This window comes from Andrena cerasifolii, chromosome 7 (genome assembly GCF_050908995.1).
Source record: "Andrena cerasifolii isolate SP2316 chromosome 7, iyAndCera1_principal, whole genome shotgun sequence".
Classification (NCBI taxonomy): domain Eukaryota; kingdom Metazoa; phylum Arthropoda; class Insecta; order Hymenoptera; family Andrenidae; genus Andrena; species Andrena cerasifolii.
Genome location: NC_135124.1, coordinates 4798226 through 4814852, shown reverse-complemented (window position 1 = coordinate 4814852; position 16627 = coordinate 4798226). Strand labels below are relative to the sequence as shown.

Here is a 16627-nt window from a genome sequence, read left to right as displayed (position 1 = left end):
AATTGCGACCGAAACGTGTTTTTTTCTATTTTTTTTCTGACAAAGTTGGATGAAAACTTTAGTAGAACAATCTTTGGGGCTAATTTGATAAGATTTTACTTATCTAAGTAAGTTTAATTGGTACTTGGCAATAGCCGAAACATAAAACAGGCGATTTGTTGACACGTCAGAATGTTTGAAATACAACTTTACAGTGGCTGAAAATTTGGAATGTCTACCGAGTTTACTACAACCAGAACCGTCTAAAATATCAATTTAATGTATGATTATAGAACCTAATAGCGTTAAGAAATATTGCAGAAAATCAAAACCGTGATTTATTATTTTACGTTTTTATTATTGTTTATTAGTAAGTAAAACTTTATCGAATCTTTCCGAACCGCATCTTTTGCATTTGGAAGGTGGGTGACAATGTAATAAACAAATTCCGAACAGAATTAGCTGCCACTATTTGCCACAGCGGTGTCAATCCGATTTTGTTTAATTGGCGATAGCGCTCAAAGTGCCTTTTTCTGGACACAATCCCGTATCTCAGTGAATTCTTAACCGATTTTGTATCCTTTCTTGCCCGTTTTGTCGGGGATTAAATTTGCTACAATGCCACACAGTAGTATTCCAAAATTTTCTTTAGGGATTAAAAAGAAAAAAAATTCTGAACTCTTGGTTCCAAAACAACGATTTTATTAACCAGTTTTTTTCATTTAGTTAGTCTTCTTCCATATATACCAACTACAAATTAACGATTTTACGCAAAAGAAACCTACTTATATTAGCAAAATCTTATCAAATTAGCCCCAAAGATTGTTCTACTAAACTTATCATCCACATTTGTCAGAAAAAAAGATAAAAAAAAACACGTTCCGGTCGCAATTCAGGTGTGCGATATTGTAGCAAATTAAATCCCCGACAAAACGAGCAAAAAAACTCAGAAATCGGTCGAGAATTGACGGAGATACGGAATTTTGTCCGCAAAAAGGCACTTTGGAACCACTGTGCGGCAGCGGCGGCAGTGGTGCTTGGCAGTGGCTGTGGCGGCGGCGGTGACGGCAACGAAGACGGTGCTGTGACGGCGACAACGTCGGCGGCGGCGGCGGCGGTGGTGGTGATAAAAGTTCGGGCGAGTTCGCAAAAGTTCGGGCACGATCGGTTCGCCGCCTTGCCTGCCATGACTGGCCGGCTGAGACCTTGCGGGGGGGCGAGGGTGGGGGAGAGGTGGCGCGTCAGCGAGGGAAGCCGCGGCAGTGAATTCGGCGTCGTGATTGGTCGTCGCGTGGGAGAGCCGCCCGCCCGAGCTCACCGTGACCGGCAGTCGGCACCGAGCATCCAGACAGAGCAGTTCGAGCCATCGGAGTCGGGGCGAGATACGGAAACACGCACCTCGGGACCTTACCACGGGCACGATGGCCGTCCGGCGCGTGCACCGTCAACAACAACAGCAACAACAACAACGTCGCCACCGGCGTCGCGGTGCCGTACCATTCGCGCGCGTCCTTCGCATTTGCTTGCACACGGAATCGCAGCAGCATCGCGCGCTCGCAAAAGCATCGAGGCCACCATCGTGCGGATACGTGGCGCGCGGACTATGCGCCTGGTGCACGCAATAAAAAACGACGACGGAGAAAAAAAGAAAGCACCGACGCGCGGAAAGTTACTGTACGCTAATCCGGCACACACGATCTGCCGCTCCGCACTACCTGCATCACACCGTTCCACCGTTGCCTCCTCCTCCCGTTGGTCTCCAGGCGTCCCTGTCGCACCTCCTTCTCCCCTGCCCGTGCGCCGGCCTTTCCACGCGGTCCCCGCATCTTCGCCGAGATTACGTTTCCGTTAATGAACGAGGCGAGGGAAACGCGTGCCAACCATTTCCCGGTGTCGCGCGCTGTCCCGGCGCTCGTAGATCGCTGACAACAACAAAAAAAGCGCCCCCCTCCCCCTCCCCCCCCCAAACGAGCGAGGCGTATAACAACCTTGTGTTTTGACTGATGGTGCTTTTTACTCTCGTCGCGGCGCGTTCTCTTCGGTGCAACGATCTTGTGTCTGTTCCGCGAAGTGTGTAGCCGAACCTCCGTCGAGGACGGTGGGCGACGGCGGTGAAAGCGAGGGGTGACGGTGACGGTGACGTTAACAGTGAGCCAACCGTTTTTTTTGTCTGTGCTTCGTCCTTATCGCGTTCTCTACTGTGTGGCAGGCGTCAGTGAGACGGGAGATCCAGTGTCCGACCGGTGGGGTCTTGTGCAAAATTAGGAGGAAGCTATCGCGGATCGAACGGATCGTCGTTAAGCCGGGGCACGGTAAACGGCGAGTCGTCGCGCGCGTGGTGCGAAACCGCGGCGGCCGGCACGCGAGGGGACCGGCTCGGCTTTCGAAGTTGCCGCGTTGGCCGGATCGGCAGCCTAACCTCTCCTTGGTCCGCGACTCGAGGCGGACACACCTCTCGCGTTAAGTCGGTGGACGACGAAGACAGGAAAGACGGTGGCCGTCGCTCGGCCAGCAATAATGCCGCACGTGAGCAGCAGCGGCGGCGGCGACGATCTCGGCAGCGAAGACGAGGTCAAGGTATTCAAGGATGAGGGGGAGGACGAGAAGAGGTCCTCCGAGAATCTTACCGAGGAGAAAAGCTCCCTCATCGACCTCACGGAATCCGAGGTGCGTCGACCACCACCCCTTCCTTCTTACCACCCTTAATTCCACCTACGAGTTAGGGCGACTCGTGGGCAGCGCGTCGTTCGTCTATCGATATCGTCCTCTTCGCTTGGTGACAGCCTAAGAACGTCACCATTAAAAGTGCGTGCATATGTGTGTTACAGGAGAAGGGCTCGCTCGCCGGTGGAAGTTACGCGACGACGGGCAAGACGACCGCGAGATCCGATCTCAGCCCCGTTTTCGGTAAGTCGTGCCTCCTCTTCATTTTTATATTCTTATAAATTTCGAGAGAAACATCCCCGGTGCCCTTCTATCCCTCGGCCGTAAATTAGCTCGCGTGTCACGGGCTCAATAGCTTGTGAAATATTTGATCGCGAGGTGGCTAAACCGGCTTAGCGTTAATATCTCCTGCATTATGGGATTTCCGAGTCTTTTGGGATAAGCGTGCAGGCAAAATTGCAGATAAGGGCAGCTATTTGTTCGCGCAGGGCCGTTCCATCGAAGTACAGCTTCTAAAGATAAACATTTAAGCTGGAATGGTGTCGCGGAATTCCCGACGGTTTCTCGTGTATGTTGATAACTGTGAATGCGATTGCGACCAAAATCTCGACTCGGAACGTTCAAGGGCTGCGCTGTGTGTTTAGCGGTAGAGAGAGAGATCAGAAACTCGCCGGACGTTATTTTCCCGTCGGACGTTTATAGCTGGTCAACTGTGAAATCTGATAACATGTTATGATATTTTATGCGTGTCGCGAGGGGGCAGCTGTGATTCATATAAATTAACGTCATTGTAGGTGGTTATCTTACGATCTTGTAACGTAATCTACTCATGGCAAATCGCTCTTATGTGCTGGTGATAATTTAGACGCCTCGCGTCAGTTCCTCCGACGAGTGATATCGTTCCGACACTAATCGAAAATCACGCTATCGTCACCGTGTTATTATGCGCTGCATCCAAAAAAAAAAACCAAACGTTTGTGGGTTTCATTTCGTCGGCGCTCTCCCGTCGAAACCACGCGGCTCGCGTTCGAATTGTCTCGTCGCGTTAAGGCCGTTCCTGAATATTCTACCGAATTCAAGAGTTCTTTTAAATTTCGCCCGAAACTGATTTCGAATACAAGAAACCCTTGTGCAAAGTTTGAAATAGATTTACCGCATAGTTCTCGAGAGGTTGCGAATTAAAGTTGATGCGTTTCAACACAGTGGCATATGGCAGAGTCGGAAGAAGGGGGTTATAAGTTCAGTTTTTCTTCTGGAACAGGAAAACTGTATTCAACAAGTGTAATGTGAAGTGTCACGAAACGAATTTATTAATTTCTGCGAAACTGACCGCATGGTTTCTTCGTAAATGCCCATAAAAAATAGGTTTACCTGCAAATATTTTATTAATTTCGTGGAGCAGTCAGCGTGGCAACGTCGCGCTATCGACGCCCAAGACGATTCAAATTCAATTTTTTCTGACATTTTGGTGACAAAAGACGCCCCGAATGTATGCGACGTTGCCAGATCTGCGGCTCCAATTCACTACGCTGACGAATTTAATATTCAATTTTCGTATTACAATTATTTATATTAACATTGAAGTTTTTAAAATACGTATACATGATGTTAAAAATTATTATTATTATTCCTATAGTATCGTACTACTTTATATTTATCGTTTATTACCCAACTCTAATTTTACTAAAGTAGTTGGTTAGGAACTAGCTTAAATGCGCGCTAGTTTTGCAGCGACGAGTAATTGAAACTATGCAAAAGACGTGGTGAAAATACGCGTCAGCCTGACAAATTTTGAGAGCCGTTTGAACGGCTTTGTGCTCGTTACATCGTTTCACCTTCGATTCCCACGTAGCAGCTAACAATTTTCTGTAACAGTGACGCGTTTCTCAATAAAACTGGTCGTAATATGTAGGGCCCGATGAGTATAAACAAATTCTAGAATATTAACCGTCGACTCTACAGTTTTTATAAAAAATGTCTAAACATAAAAATTTCCGATTGCCGGATCTTATTCGAAAATGTTCTAGGATCAATAATTTAAATATATACATATATATATACTGTATTTATATTTAAATTGAATTATTATATATATATATATATATAATAATAATAATAATTCAATAAATATATTCTTAATTATTACGCTAAAAAGGAAGCGGTTTTCCACAACCATGGTTGCTGTAAATAAAGTAGTCTGGTCTACGAAGGGAAGAATCCGGGTTCGAGTATGTTTAAAGTCATTTTTTTATAAATCGGTGACGCGCCGACGGCTAATATTCGTGGATTTGTTTCAATTTCCTTGATAAATCACCCGTTCAGGTAGCATCCCACCCTCGTTAGCTTGAAACTTTCGATTAGAGCTGCGACTGGATTTCGAAATATTTTTCTTGGAAAATTACTTCGGCCGTGTAATCCTGTTGCTATTTCTACAAAGGCATACGATACCGTTTCCAAGTTGTGGTGTCGGTTTCGAAGTTCGCGGAAGCAACAATAAACACTGTGTTCAGCGTATCGCTTACAAAATTTTCGAAATCATTTGATTGAAGCTTCCGACTCAACTGCTACTACTATTTCTGCTCGAAACAAAGTGAAAACCACGATGCGGTGGACGGATTTCTATGGCAATTTAAAGATCCCCGTTAATGTAACTTACTTTTGTCGCGAGACTGGGTAGGAATAATTTCCAGAATTGAAGGTAATCAAAACATCGTTGGTACAGGTATTTCGAAGTGCAATAACAGTTTGTTGGGGGCTAAGTTGATTCATCGTGATTTTTATAGCTCCCATTCCGCGCGGATGCGTGCGTGCGGCTGTCTTCTCGTTCCCCTGTCTTTCTCCATAGTTCGGGTTTCTGACTTCATCATGCAATCGAGGAAAAATTACTGCAGTAATTGAAAGTCAAGCCTTGTGGACACTAGCAACCAACTTGCGGCATTCAGCGTGCAATAAACTTGCACGAGTGTTCAAGGGGTTGCGCCACCCCGAGGCGGCCGAAATGACATCAAAGTTTACGATTTTTTTTCTACGAAACTACGAATGTGACAATTACTTCATTATTATTCATGCTTAGGGCATACATTAAAGGACATATTGTGTAAATTTGACAGAAAAATATTAAAAAATGGCCGAGCTATTCGTTATCTTGCAAAACTCCTCCGTCAGGACGCGCGCAGACGGTGTAACGGATTGCGATGCCCAGGATTATCTGAAACTAAAAAACCCGTAGTTTTATTGTTCATTGATAAAATATGTATCGTGTAGCATAGGGATTTAGAGGAGAAAACATTTTTGTACAACTGCGAGCAAAGTGAAAATGAACGTTGAATTTTTAGCAAAAGCAAAATTCAAATAATTACTGTAAACAATTGGGATATGGCTTGAAAAAAAATCCTATGCTACATGATAGATACTATTATTAAGAATATGTGTACCAAGTTTGAAATCAATCGGACAAATAGTTTTGGGGATATTTGATACATCGCTCACGTGGAGGAGCTTCACGGGGTGGCAAATAACTCGGCCATTTTTTAATATTATTTTATAGTATTTATACAATATATGCACTAATACATGCTCTACACATAAGAAGTAAAGAAATAATTTTCAACCTCATAGTAGCTGTAAACAAAATTCGTCTAGTTTCGAGCGTTTCAGGGTGGCGTAACTAGGGTTGCCACCTTATCACCGTATAAATCCGGAGTGCAACACATTCCAACCCTGAGATTCGAATATAAACCCGGAGATGGAAGAAGCAAAAAAGATTTGTTCTCGAATAGCCGGAAAACAAATGTGCAATTCTTTTAAACTCAAATAATTCAGAATTTAGAAGTATCTGTTTTTTTAATGAATAACTATTATTGTATATAAAATTGGAGCCATTGTATAATATCACCATTTCTTATTATCTCTTTTTTTTCTACAACCCGGAGATTTTTCTAGTAAAACCGGAGTCCGGAGATTTGCTTCAAAACCCGGAGTCTCCGGGCGAAAACCGGAAAGGTGGCAACCCTGGGCATAAACCTTTAAGGGGTCATTCTGGTTAGAAAGTTTGACAAAATCAATTTTTTTCCCAACATTTTTCGAAAGTACATATCCTCAAGAATGTACTGTTAAATTTTCATTGAAAAATTCCAATTATTTTAGCTTCAGAGGCTGGGCCCTTTATAGTTGAAAACTTTGAACGCGTTTTTCTCGAAACGTGAATTTCCCCATGATACAGGTAAAATCTCGAAATCTATCGAACCGATTGCTTTATAAATTCAACTGCTTATTCTACACACCTGTGCCTCTGGCCGGTACTACAACCAAGTATTTCTGTTCAGTCTAACCTACTTTTAAAATCGAAAACAGCACAGAAAACACAGCCGAAATACATTGATCCTTGTATTTTGCCCGCCATTTTGTTAATTTTAAGGATAAATCATTTATTCTACTTCGAGCCATAGCGACAGTCATACTGATCAAGAATCTGTTTGTATTTTTGAATTCGCATAAGTCCAACTGCTGAAATCACCTGCACAAGCGAGGCATGAATTTTGAAACATGTCATAAAAATCGCCTGCAAAACCATTTTAAAAGCAATAATTTTATTGCTTTTATATTTTTCATTTACCGTAGAAATCTAGTTCAATCAATAGAAAAAACTTTTATTCCATTACTGTAATTCCTGTCTTTGCAATAAATTCCTGAAAATCGCTGAATTTATCGACGCGCTAACCAGAATGGCCCCTTAAACTACGGCAATTTTTCCCGCGAATCGTTGGCTGCAAATAGTTGCGAGAGAAATCTCAGTTAGCCTCGCGGAAAATATGTATCCCCCGTGTACCTGCTGCAGTGTTCCTGAGAGTTAACGTTAAATATTTAATACATAAAATGTCGGTGGAACAAACCACGTAGATATGCTGCTGCATTGCTACTCGTGTTAAAAAGACAACACGTTGTGTGAGTGGAACAAGTTTCTTAAACTGGGCGGACTCCTCCTTCGTGGAAACGAAAGGAGAAAAACAGAAATTAACAAGGGTGGGAACGGTTTCAACCAGGCGAGACTCCGGATGATCCCCTGCAGTCCGGACGTAGGCAATAGAGTCATAAAGCTGGTAGATCTGGAAACCATGCGCGCAGTACGAAATAGGAAGTGAAAGTTTTCTCTTTCAAAAAGAGTCGGCGTGGTCTTGACTGACGTTGACTAATGTTATATCTACCGGCTTTTATGAGTTTATTCCTGCTACGTGCTTCCTTAAAAAGTTCGAAGGTTTTCTAGAAATGAGGAAAGAGACACGCTGCCAGAGGAAGAACTGCCTGGGCACCACGGTCCGGCTGGTTGCTTTCTACTCTGGCCAAAAATCTGCCGCACGTTTGGAAATAGAACCTTTCTCCCCGAGAGAATATTATCGGATGTTTACACTAGGAGAGAATCCACTTGCCGAGAGCAACTGTCGCAAACAAACTGAAGTTGCCGGCGTTGCTCTCAGGCGCGTTTACACAGACGCTGACATAAACTCTCGCAATAAATGTCGCAATTTGTTGCTAGTGTCCACAAAGCTTAATCGCCCGCCGGTGTGTGGGGTGGGGAGGGAGAGGGGGAATCGAATTGGCGTGGCTAAGAGCGAAAAGTGTTTTCGGCGGGAAAAGTTAATGCTAATTTGCCGAAGGAATTGACTGAGTTCACGGAGCGGTGTTATTCTCCGCGACAGGTTTGAAACAAATTGTAACTCGTTAGCGACGATATACAATGAAACACACCGGTTCTCGGCCGCGCGGGCTCCTCCTCCTCCCCGACAGACTTTGTCACTGACAAATCGATGTCGTGCCGCTGAACACGCTGTCACCGTGTTGCCAAAACACTTTAACGAGAGTTACGTTTTGCGCGGCCGGCGCGCGGGGATTCTGACGGCTTACCCCGACACCTGCAAGTGGCAATTGGACATTGTGGCCTGTGATTTTAGACAGCGAAACGTCCCGTTGTGTCGGAAAAACTGTCGTCCTTTTTTTTGTTTTGTTCAACCTTAACTTGACATTCAATTCGCATTCAGGCGCGCCTCCTGTGTGTTTTAGGTAACGGTCGAGCGGTTGAAAACAATTCCGTGACTGTAATTAAATCGATCGCGGCTTTATCGATGCTTAATTGCCACTTCGAGACAACTTGCCGAGTAATTTGACGATCGTTCGTTACACACCAACCAAGAATGCATCGAGGGGAATCTTGGCAGAATTGCATTACTTCTTTTTGACAGGATACCCGCGTATTTTTATCCTGCAAAATTTCCTTCGCGATTGCAACGACATTACAGTGAATGATCGAAATTCAAGATTTCGTCCGAACGGCAAATTCCGTTAGGGAAGCTGGATGAAATAATACGAATGGAAATGATATTGTGTACTTACTGCGGGGTAACTCGGGGTAATATGCCACCGCAGGTAATGTGCCACTTGTCAGTAATTTTTTAAATAACGCACAGATGCCCCGTTACCCATTTGCACTAATTCCGTTCAGTTTAGTGCAACTGCTGAGACGACGTTAGATTTTGGTTTTTACCTTCTTTTATTTCCAGTAAATTCTGGTAACTTATATGTCGGAAAAGGGGGAAAAGATGAAACCTCCGAGGGCGATTGGGGGTCTACGTTGGCCCTTCTCCTCGAAAAGCGTCTGATTTTTATTTGATTTTTAACAAGAATTGAAAATGTTATTACAATGAACTTTCAAGAAAATTACTTTTAATCAAATTATGAACTATGACACTATTTAAAACGAAAACTAATGAATTCTCGGGAAGGGAAAACTGAACTGTCTTTGCTGACGAACTCTTTCGGAATGCCATCCTTTTTTTTCTTTTTTTAAATTCCACATTCAAATTATCAACCTTTTCCGGTTGCTAAACTACCACTTCCGTTTCCCTTCCGAGACTACATTCAAGCGCCCACCAACAGTCTGACGCTTGCGTTTTCGATTGGCGCCAAAATAATTTCGCAATTCAATCATTCATGACTTCGTGTCGTCATTAGTAATAGCATTAGCAATATATTGTAAAGTTCGACTATCTATTTGCTCAACCCTGTGTAAACATTGTAACGAAATAAACGATACATCTTAATTAAATTTATTCATTATTTTTTTATTCTTCGACATATAAAAGTATCGTCTTGATCTAATTTCACACTGTAACTAGAATGCTGGATATACATTCGTGTGAACAGTTATACAAAAAATGGATATACTTCCGAATGGCCCCAGTGGCTGATCGACGCGAGGTTTGAGGGGAGGGGGTGTGGGCCCTAAATTTAAAATTGTAGCTTCGAGTATTTATTAGTTTCTGAAATATTAATAAAAAATTATTAATTTTTTTACAAATTATTTTTTTGAACTGCGTACAGGTAGTCCTAACGGGGTTTCATCCTGCTTTCCCCCAGTTTGTTCTACGGACAGTTGGACGCGTGCCCCTCAGGCGCTTAGAAGGCACTCGAATTTAGCTGAAATTTAAAGCCAATTTCTTCGAAAATGAAGCGCAATATTAAAAAATTGTATTTTATATTGTCGTCTTATTTTGGCCCGTAGAATCACCCCCTAGAGTATTGACTATCTATAGAGTAATAGGTGTCCACCCTGTATAATAGAATGGATCCACAAGTTTCTGCTTCAAATCTCCAAACTTACATCGCTTTACGCGACCACCCCTCCCCCCTCCATCCCCCACGCATTAATCTAGCCCCAACCAATACTAATATCCAGAACAATTTGGAAAGTGGAATGCGTAATGTCGGAATAAGTCAACAGAAATACTAAAAGTTTTTTTTACTAATATCCCGAAAAGTAATAAATTCCCGAAGCAACAATTTTAGATTTAGGGTCCACACACCCTCGCCCTCAAATCTCGTGTCCAAAAATCAATAGATTATGACAAAGTAGACTAACAAACGAATTTTACAACCTCTCGCACATCCGCTAACACTGTGTACTTTGTGGCGAGATTTTCAATCCTTCCTTTTATGACCGCGTGGAGTAATATGCCACATGTTTGTCGGTATAATTTGCCACAGACTAATATTTTTATAACTCTTTCTATTTAATGCCATCGAGTTGTTTTTTTTTTCGTATTAGAACCATGCCTAAGAAGTATGTACGAACTGCAAACCGTGCTGCTTGGTCAGACGAAAGCTTAATGGAAGCCATTCGAATGATAAAGGAAGCTCGTACTACAAAATAAAACAAATTTTGAGAATGTAGATATTTTTTACGACAATTCGACTGATGCAGAAAACGTGCAACCACTGTGCGATATGTGAACTATATTATTACGATAAAAAAGGACTTTAATGTGACTGGGTAAAATCTACTTGTTGCCAAAAGTGGGTCCATGAAGACTGCTTAGAGATTGAAGACTGTTTAGTTTTTTAGAAATAGCTTTTTTTCAAATATATTTTACGTTTCATTGAGTTGAAATATTTGTTATTAGTTACTAACAGCTCGAATAGTTTAAGGTATTGTTGGTTCTCAAAAATTTGAGTGATTAGTTCGCACTTAACAGCTTGTGGCATATTACCTCCGACCTTGTGGCATATTTACCCACCGCTTGGGTAATATGCCACTTTCGAGGACTTTTGTATTTGTACGTTTCTCATTGAACTATAAAAGTTACATATCTTTACTTATTACTCAACATACAGAATTAGTTACACTTTCATATGCTTTTATCCATTTCCCAGTATCTACTTATACTTGCGAGATATCGCGTTTCAAAGTTAACTGTGCCATATTACCCCGAGTTACCCTACTAACATTTCTGTACCGCCTATGACTTATATACACCGTACACCGAAACTTACTAAACGATAAAGTCATTCAAGTAACTGCTTCTTTAATTTAACACAGCGTGTATATTTTATTCTCAAATAAATAATAATTCACTTATTACAGAGTAATGTATTCAACACCTTAAAAGTTTCATACGGTACACTTTGGTTTGAAATAAATATAAATCCATGCTCGCTTACACGTGACTCCCCTTTTCTACTTGTTCGCAAGTTTCATTTCCTCTTGTATCGTTATTGTCCGTGGTGTATCTTAAGGAAACTCTGGGTTATCTTAAACGTTACTTGTGCGTTGTCAGTTTCGTAAAAGTGTAAACGAATCCGCGGAGTGTTAAATTATTGTAATTTGCCTCGTCTGGACGGTAGCGACGCGCGGCAGGCTTGCACGATACGAAAATCACTTTCTGTGACGTACAATTACGTGCAAATAATGCTTGGATCAGAATTCGTTGCACTCGCCGGTGAGTTGCGCGCGACTGGACGGCCGGGCGACCGACCAGCCGGGGAGGACGTGCAAAATGTTACGTCGAGAGCCGTCGTAATCGCTTAAGTGGTTAATTATGGTGCTTCGAGGAAGGCTAGAGGAGGCTGAGGTGGGATTAATCTTGGCATCAATTACTTCACTGGACCCTTTTTTATGCTCGCTGAAACTAATTTTCCGCCAGGAGCCTCGCTTCCGAATAGCGTGCGCGATGCGCAAGTTGTTTTTTCCGTTCATTAGACGCCGTTGTGGGCCCTCGTCCTCCCTCCGCGCGCGGTCGGCAGCCAGAATGCGCTTTCTTTTGTCACCTCTTGCAGTGGAATTACCATGAACAGTTTAGGACACAGTTACCCCCCCCCCCCCCCTGGTTTCTATACGCGAGGTCCGAGGGCCGAAAATTTCCGCTGCAATTCAGCAGCATTGCGTGCACCGAGCATCGCTTTAACTATGCATCGGTTTAAAAGCAAAAAAATGCAAAGGAAACCATGATTCCCCTCTCACTGTTTGTGGTGCGTGCTTCTGATTCCCGAGTAATTTCGATGGTACACGAACGCGTTTAAAATTGCGTCTTTCGGCGGCGCATGGGCCGACGCGGTAACCGCCTTGGAAATTATTACACGCAAATAAAAATCATGGCGTAATATACATAAATTTTCGAGCCTTGGAGTTTTTATGCAAATGGCCTACCGTTTTAGTGCTATCGCGTATTTCTTGTTGGATAGAGTTCTGAGGGACTATATTTTTTTTTTAATTGCAATTCACGCGACTAATTGGAAAGTGTCGCTGACTATTATCTCTGTTTTTTTGGGGTGGCTAGTTTCGCGAGATTGCTTGCTTCGTTGCACTTTTGAGGTAGGGGAGACTGGGGCAGATTGTAAGAGAAAAAGTTTTCACAGTTTTTTCTCAAAAGTGTTTCCCTCAAGCAGGAAATAATTCGCGTGATTTACTACTCACATATGCGGTGAACTGATTGCGCGAAAGTACGCGACAAAATCTTGGGCACTTACAAGGGAACATTCCGAATTAGGAGATTCAAAAAATTCTGAAATTTTGTGATTATGTAGGAAATTTCCTTTTGATTGCAACGCAATTTTTGTTCGATGCCCAAATTCACTCTAAGGGGGTGTAATTGACCCCCGAAAATTCGGTTATTTTCCAATTTTGTGTTATAACTTGTGAAATTGTCAAATATTTTTTTTACCAAATGCTAGATCTAATTAAAAGAAGTAACTTTTGTCTCGAAACTTTTTTTCTATGTCTTACAGTTGGCGAGTTATAACGCAAAATCGGAAAATACCTGAATTTTCAGGGGTTAATTTCACCCGCTTCGAACGAATTTGGGCAGCAAAAAAAATGCATTGTAATCAGGAGGAAATCCCCTACATGCACACAGAGTTTTAGAATTTTTGGGTTTAGTATCATCCCTTGTTAGACATCTAGCTTCGTCTTAAACGAATCTGAACCTTTGTTGCAATGTGACCCAGTCCGGGGTAAATTGTAACACGTCTGTTTTACTTATTTAAATACAAATATGAGCACAAATAAACATTTCTAAAAAAAAAACAAATGTATACATAACGCTCGTTTGTGTGACTAAAACCGACGGTGCTAATATCGTCGAGCAGCACTCGCATGCGGTGGGTTGCCAGGTTTGTCGTTCAAAAGATTTTACTTGTGTTTTACAATTTACCCCGGTCTCCCCTACAGCGGCCCGACTGCTACTAATTATCAGCCATGCCTCGTTGGGTATAACAATGACTAAGTATATTTAAACAGTGTATTATCGCGCAGTGTTACGCGCAACGCAGATTGCAGTGCAACGCGGCGCGGCCGCGTCTCCTTGTCAAGCATCGAAATCAAAGTGTTTCGTGCGAAAATGGTTATTAAGTGCGTCTGGGATTACGAGAGAGGCCAGTCGTGAGAGGATATTCCGCAGCTCGTATTATCTATGTTGGCGCCACGAGTAAAACAAATATTGGAGCATTGCATGTGCAGTGTGTAAACGTCCAATGCTTTGAAGTATGCATCTACTAATAATTCCATTTAGCTCTAGGATTTTCCAAAGTGGCGTAAGGAAATTTGTGGAACATTCAAAGGAACATATATAGCCAAATTTTCGCATTCTCGGGAATGTTTATTATTAATTAGTAAGGTAGAGTTAAATGCGCCCTTCTGTTCGTTTATTTGTTCCTTTAAAATTGTTTGCACTTTGTGGTCGGTCTGCTTATAAACCACAAGTGACTTGCAAAAAGTAAACGGTCGGTAAACAGTAGTTTGTGGTTAGTATTTATTAGAAGTCTATTAGAATCATTTGCGACTTGATGTACAGTGGCAAACAGCAAAAAAAATCGCATAACTTTTTTCAAATTAATCCAATCGACTTGAGTTTTTTTTAGAAGCTAGAAGGATTAGTTTGCTAAGTGACGTGTTTCGTCGTTTTGAAAAAATGCACTTGGTCGGAATAGCAAACAAATAGAAAAGATCGTTTTTTAATTTTTTTTATGAGCCTGTGACGAAAATTCGATAAAAAAAACAGTTTGTAGATTTAAGCAAGTTATATACGTGCCTAAAATTTATATCAAAATCGGTTAACGTTGCTCTGAGCTATAAACGCTTAAATATCGCAGAATAAGGTCGAAAATAGCTGATTTCGGGAATTTCGCGATTTTCGATCTTATTCTGCGATATTTTAGCGTTTATAGCTCAGAGCAACGTTAACCGATTTTCATGAAATTTTAGACACGTATACAACTTACTTCAATCTACAAACGGGGTTTTTTAATTTTCGTTACAGGCTCATAAAAAAAGTTTAAAAAACGACCTTTTCCATTTTCTTTGCTATTCCGACCAACTGCATTTTTTTTTCAAAACGACGAATCACGTCATTTAGCAAACTAATCCTTCTAGCTTCTAAAAAAACTCAAGTCGTTTAGATTAATTTTAAAAAAGTTATGCGATTTTAAAGGGTGGCCGAATACTTTTGCACACCACTGTATTTATGTTAGTACTTTTTGTACTCTGTTGTGGTTACAAATCAAATGTACTAAAAATTTAATAATTAAAAAATTACTTGAGTACTTTAGTTAGGTCTAACATCACCACTTGTAAAATTTCGAAAACTGGTACAGACCGTTCTTTGGCGGTACCTATTTCCGACCACGATTTTCTGTTACAATAATGAAAGAAAATGAATATTTTCTTTTTATTTTACAATTCTGTATATATTTCTAGTTAATTTGAGTAAGTTACTGCATGGATCCATGTATTTTTATTGTAAAATTTTCTGCAGTATAACCTCACGTTATTAGAATCTGTCAACTTTCATGTCAATGACCAAGTCCTAATTTACATGTGAATTTACTTAAGGGGTTATGCCTAGTCAGGCGGTCGAAAAGAAGCGAATATTTGTGAATTTTTTTAGAAGAAGCGGAAGCATATATTTTTACAAAACTTTTTGCGTTTCAAAGAGCAACATTTAAAGAACATTTGGTAATTTTTTCGTAGAAAAATATTTACGTTCATAATAAAATAACAAGCGACATCCAAGAAGCATTTTTAAAAATTTGGTTTTGCGGTGAGCATTGCCATTCGAAACCAGATTATCTAAAATCAAAAAACAAAAAAGATTTCGTTAGTATATTAATGTATCCTCAGGTTGACGGAGAGAATTTTCCGAAATATTAAGTTAAAACAAAATGGCGGCTATTTAAAGTTGAAATCTTGATTTTTTCCTGCAAAATCACTTCAAATAGCCACCATTTTGTTTTAAATTAATATTTCGGAAAATTCTCTCCGTCAACCTGAGGATACACTAATATACTAACAAAATCTCTTTTGTTTTTTGATTTTAGATAATCTGGTTCCGAATGGCACTGCTCACCGCGAAAGCAAATTTTTAAAAATGCTTCTTGGATGTCGCTTGTTATTTTATTATAAACTTAAATATTTTTCTACGAAAAAATTACCAAATGTTCTTTAAATGTTGCTCTTTTAAACGCAAAAAGTTCTGTAAAAATATACGCTTTCGCTTCTTCAAAAAAAATTCACAAATATTCGCCTCTTTTCGACCGCCTGACTAGGCATAACCCCTTAAAGATGAATACATAAATAACGCGTGAAACAATAAATGAAATACCTCTAATTATAATTTCTAAACTTTCTGGTCGATATTTCGCTTTCTGTGCCGCAATAAACAATAATAAACGAATAATTCTTCACTAATGGTGACATTTACCTTACGAATTAAAAATTTGAACGTTCTTGAACGCCGAGTTTTTTGTTTTCCCCGACGAGTTATGCCAGGCCAGTTAAGTTCACACTTGTATTTCCAAAATCTTGTAAACTCAATTCCAAGGTATGAAAACGAAGAAAATGATCCGAAATATTACATCTACTGACGCTTAATCGACGTGTATTTCCCACCCCGAAGTGTGCCTGTTCCCACGTAAACTACGAAAAAGAATTAAATTCGAAGCTGCGAGTACACGTATCGCGTCGCAACGCGTTCCAAATGGGTTCCCCCCTTTTTCCAGCGGCGCTCGCCTGGCAAATGCAGCGAGAGATTTCCCGCGACTCGCCGCGTGTTGCAGCTCCTCTAGTAGCAGTCGTGCTCGCAAAAGCGCGCTCGCCGCCGCGATCTACACTTTGTCGCTACTTGGAAACTACCTCCGCCCCCGGATTGCACTTCGCCGCAAA

General features: G+C 41.4%; 1 protein-coding gene across 1 annotated transcript in view; it reads left to right on the top strand.

Moving 5' to 3' along the window:
• The first annotated feature begins 1083 nt into the window (after window positions 1-1083).
• LOC143371179 (protein pangolin, isoforms A/H/I/S) overlaps window positions 1084-16627 on the top strand; it is a 128129-nt gene continuing 112585 nt past the window's right edge. The window contains exons 1-2 of the mRNA XM_076816126.1: window positions 1084-2646; window positions 2808-2886. Coding sequence (XP_076672241.1) covers window positions 2497-2646; window positions 2808-2886 — 229 coding nt within the window. The 5' untranslated portion in view covers window positions 1084-2496. The remainder of the gene's footprint in view (window positions 2647-2807; window positions 2887-16627) is intronic.